General features: G+C 45.7%; 1 protein-coding gene across 1 annotated transcript in view; it reads right to left on the reverse strand.

Annotated features, from left to right (window-relative positions):
* Positions 1 to 1,762: 1,762 nt before the first annotated feature.
* The window catches only part of TEX101 (testis expressed 101), a 6,661-nt gene continuing 4,136 nt past the window's right edge, over positions 1,763 to 4,287 (reverse strand). The window contains exons 3-5 of the mRNA XM_006871505.1: positions 3,471 to 3,653; positions 2,162 to 2,290; positions 1,763 to 2,001 (exon numbers count right to left, since the gene is read on the reverse strand). Of these exons, the coding sequence (XP_006871567.1) occupies positions 1,763 to 2,001; positions 2,162 to 2,290; positions 3,471 to 3,653 (551 nt within the window). The remainder of the gene's footprint in view (positions 2,002 to 2,161; positions 2,291 to 3,470; positions 3,654 to 4,287) is intronic.

Here is a 4,287-nt window from a genome sequence, read left to right on the forward strand (position 1 = left end):
GAGCCCACAGAACGGGAAAAATCTTTTGCCATGATACATCAGACAAGAGACCAATTTCTAAAATATATAGGAAACTACAACACCTCTACAAGAAAAAGACAAATAACCCAGGACATGAACAGACACTTCACCAAGGAGGAGATCCGGGCAGCCAACAAACATATGAAGACATGTTCACGATCACTAGCCATTAGAGAGATGCAAATCAAAACAACAATGAGATATCTCACACCAGCAATAACAGCAAAGATCAAAAATTAGAGGACAGTAAACGCTGATGAGGATGGGGAGAGACTGGGACACTCCTACATTGCTGGTGGGATTGCAAAATGGTCCAACCTCTCTGGAAAGCAATAAGGCGCTTCCTCAGAAGGTTTGAAATAGAAATACCTTATGATCCAGCAATTCCTCTACTTGGAATTTACCCACAAGGAATACAAGCCATAACACAAATAGATATATGCACACCAATGTTCATAGCAGCACTATTTACAATAGCAAAAAGATGGAGACAGCCTAAGTGCCCATCAACTGAAGAATGGATAAACAAATTGTGGTCTACCTTGAAGAATAACAAGCTGCAAGCTACCGTATAATATGGATGAACCTTGAGGACATTATGCTGAGTGAAATTGTTGTTGTTGTCAGGTGCCATCGAGTCGGAACCGACTCATAGCGACCCCATGCACAGCAGAACGAAACAATGCTCGATCCTGGGCCAACCTCACCACCGCTGCCACCCCCGAGTCCATCAATGATGCCACCTGGCGGATCCATCTCGTTGGAGGTCTTCCTCCTCTTCTCTGACCCTCCACCCTACCCAGCATGACATCCTTCTCCAACGATTGTTTCCTCCGGACTACATGTCCAAAGTAGGAGAGACGAAGCTTAGCCATCCTGGCCTCCAAGGAGCACTCTGGCTGCACTTCTTCCAAAACAGATCTATTGGTTCTTTTGGCAGTCCATGGCACCCTCAGTATTCTCCTCCAACACCACAACTCAAAGGCATCAATTCTTCTACGATCCTCTTTATTCACTGTCCAGCTTTCGCATCCATATGAGGCTATTGAAAACACAATGGCCTGGGTCAGGCGCACCCTAGTCCTCAAGCTGAGTGAAATTAGTCAGGCACAAAAGGAGAAACACTGCATAAGACCATTATTGTAAAAGATTAAGAAAAAGAAACCCCACTAAAAGGTGGGGTGGGTGGGGTAGGGGGAGGGGTGGTTTCTTTGCTGGTTACCAGGATGTATGGGGTGGGGTGAGGGGAGAGAGGGTAAGGTGAATACAGGGTGGGGAATAGACACAGGATAGCTTGGGTGCTGGGGGGAGGGCAATACAAAAGAAGGGGGAGGGGAATGGACGAACAAGGTGTATGGGAGAACAGTGAGGCAGGTTTGCATGGACTGAGTGGGACAGAGATAAATAATGATGTATGCACAATTAAAGTGAAAAAAAAAAAAAGAAAGAAACCCATCATAGTTTTCCTGAGTTCAGTTTCTCTTTCTGAAAAAATGTTTAGATTGAAGAAAATGAATTTTAAGGGCCCTCTCAGCACTAAAATTTTACCTCTAGTTTTGGGGTTCCCAAGTAGACGGTATACACAAATCACAGTAGAAATTTTATTAGAAATTTCAAATACATCTCCAGGATCTCTCTCTGTTTGCCCTCAAACCACTGCCCACTCTGCACTTGATGATGACTAGCAGTCAGAAGACTCCCAGTAAAAAGTGTGCCCTGAGACCAAGACCGGAAGTGCCTCTCAAGAACAATGGACAAGTGGTTGCAGCAGTAGCAGGATCAATAGCAGCAAGAATGCTAACCCCCAAACTGAAACAAGAAGCCAGGTGGCCCCATTTTCCATCCTCCGGAGTTCAGTGAAAGAATGCCGTGGACATTCTTCCTTCACCTTAAAGACTCCGACAGTACTGATCCCAGACATCAGCTTGCATGCAATCATGGCCGTACAGCCTTTGACCTCCAAAACTGAGTTGATGCCTCCTGGGGAAGAAGAGAGGAGGGTGAAGCAGACTGACATTTCAGAAACCAGAAAGGCATCCAGTGTTCCCTCCTCTCCACAGCCTTGAGTAACAAAACCTCCTGGGACCCACTCAAATGTCTGGGTCTCCAATCCCTGAAACCATCAGGTGTTCAACTTTACCGCCAGTAATCTGGAATGTTCCTTGATAGCATCGAGTTGAACCACGAGGACAGGGAAGAGAAGGGGCATAGACACAGGTTTCCAAAGCCACACAAGTTGGGCAAGAGAGGGTTGACAACACACTGGTAGCTGGAGGGAGGAAAAGAAGACTAGTAAAGAGTGTGTCCAGCCCCTTGAGATGTCTCTCTTTGCTGCCTTTTCTTCCCCAAGTCTTTCCTGCTTCTGCTGCTCTAATCAAGACCCATTCCTGCAACAGCTCTGCCCTTCCTTAACGGATTTTCATTGCTCTAAGAACTCCAGCCAAGACTGCTTCCAAACAGTGTGCTTAGGTGAGGAGATACGGTGACAACAAGACATACTTCCTGCCACCTAGGATCCCTATCTGAGAGAAAGACGTGTAAATAATTACAATACAGTTCAGTTAGTACTGCATTAGAAGTATAATGGAAGAGGAACAGGAGAGTAACAAATTGTCCCTAAAGAACTAAGGAAACACTTTCAAAGAGCTGATACTGAACTAAGGTGGAGGAAGAATACGGTTAGCTAGGTAAAAGTGGGGTGGGGAAAGGTAGAGGGGCAAAGGAAATAACAAAGGCAAAGACCTGGAAATGTGAACAATCTTAGTGGATCTGGGGAATGGTGAGAAACTGCATGGTTGACAGTTAGTTGACAGGCCCAGGTATGGCTGAACTGGATTTTATGGCCAGCATGCATCTTGACTGGGAGCATGGTGGCTCCAATACAATTAGCCCTGGACTGCGAATCACAAGGTCCATGGGTCCAGGCCACTAGCCACTCCATAGAAGAAAGATGAGGCTTTCTGCTCCCTCGGAGATTTAAAGCCTCTGAAACCCTATACAGGATTGCTATGAGTCAGAACTGACTTGCCAGTACTTAACAACAACAACAGTCCATCTCGATTGGCCAGTACTATCATCACTGCTTTAAGTATTTTGAATATCAACCCCAGTTAGAAAACAGTGAGAGAGGGAAGAACAGGAAGCAAGGGAAAAGAACCTGAAAAGCTAGGCCGGGGACAGATTACTACAGTCCTTGAGGTCAAATTGGGGAGTCTGGTTAGTGTCACATAGTCATGGGGAATCAGTAATTGTTAGATGAACTTTGTTACCACCCTGCTCTGAAACCTAACCTGGCATCGTATTGCCTACAAAACACAAATTTATACCCTAGCTGTCCCTGATGTCCCTGTGCTCTGAGCAGTATTTAGAATTCCTAGAAGGAAGAAACACTATCTCATTAGTTGTTTATGGAGTTTATTTTAACACCCACCTCTCTCCTTTCACGGTACCTGTGTTCTCTGATGGCATCCAAAACGAAGATAAGCTCGCTTTGTTGTTGCAAAAGGGGTCCTCACAGAAGTTACTGAAGGAGACTATCACCAGGCCAGGGCCTGAGGTGTGTTGGATAAAGGTTGTCTGTGCCATCCCTCCAGAGACGCAGCCCTTACTAACCACAAGGGCGGCCTTAGTCCCTGTTATGAGAGAGGAGGGAGGTAAGTGGGTGTTGTTTAAAATGTGAGGGGGGGGGCGGGGTGGATTAAGACGTGTGAGAACCTGACGCATTGATAACCTGCTCCTGTCTCTGCTTACTCACATATCTGAGTGGGAAATGAGATCAATCTATCTATATCTGGGGTCCTGGTGTGGTGCTGGACTATTGACCACAGGGTCAGCAGTTCAAACCCACTGGCACTGACTCTAAGGCACTATCTATCTATCTCCCTCTCTCTCCCTCTCTCTCTCTCTCTCTCACACACACACACACACACACACACATATAAATAAATAAATATATATCCCTGGTGTGGCGCTGTAGGATAAGCACTAGACTACAACATCAGTTTGAACCACCAGGTCAATGGTTCAAACTCATCAGTCATTCCTTGGAAACCCTATATAGGCACTTAACAACTCTCTCTCTCTCTATATATATATACACATATACACATACAGAGACATATATATACACACGCATGTTGTTAAGTGCCGTGGAGTTGGATCTGACTCATAGTGACTGTGTATAGGGTTTCTGAGGAGCAGCTGGTGGGTTTGAACTGCCAACTTTGTGTTTCCTAGTCCAGTGCTGATCTGACACCGCCACACCAG

Source organism: Chrysochloris asiatica, unplaced genomic scaffold (assembly GCF_000296735.1).
Source record: "Chrysochloris asiatica unplaced genomic scaffold, ChrAsi1.0 scaffold00168, whole genome shotgun sequence".
In the NCBI taxonomy this organism is placed as follows: Eukaryota; Metazoa; Chordata; class Mammalia; order Afrosoricida; family Chrysochloridae; genus Chrysochloris; species Chrysochloris asiatica.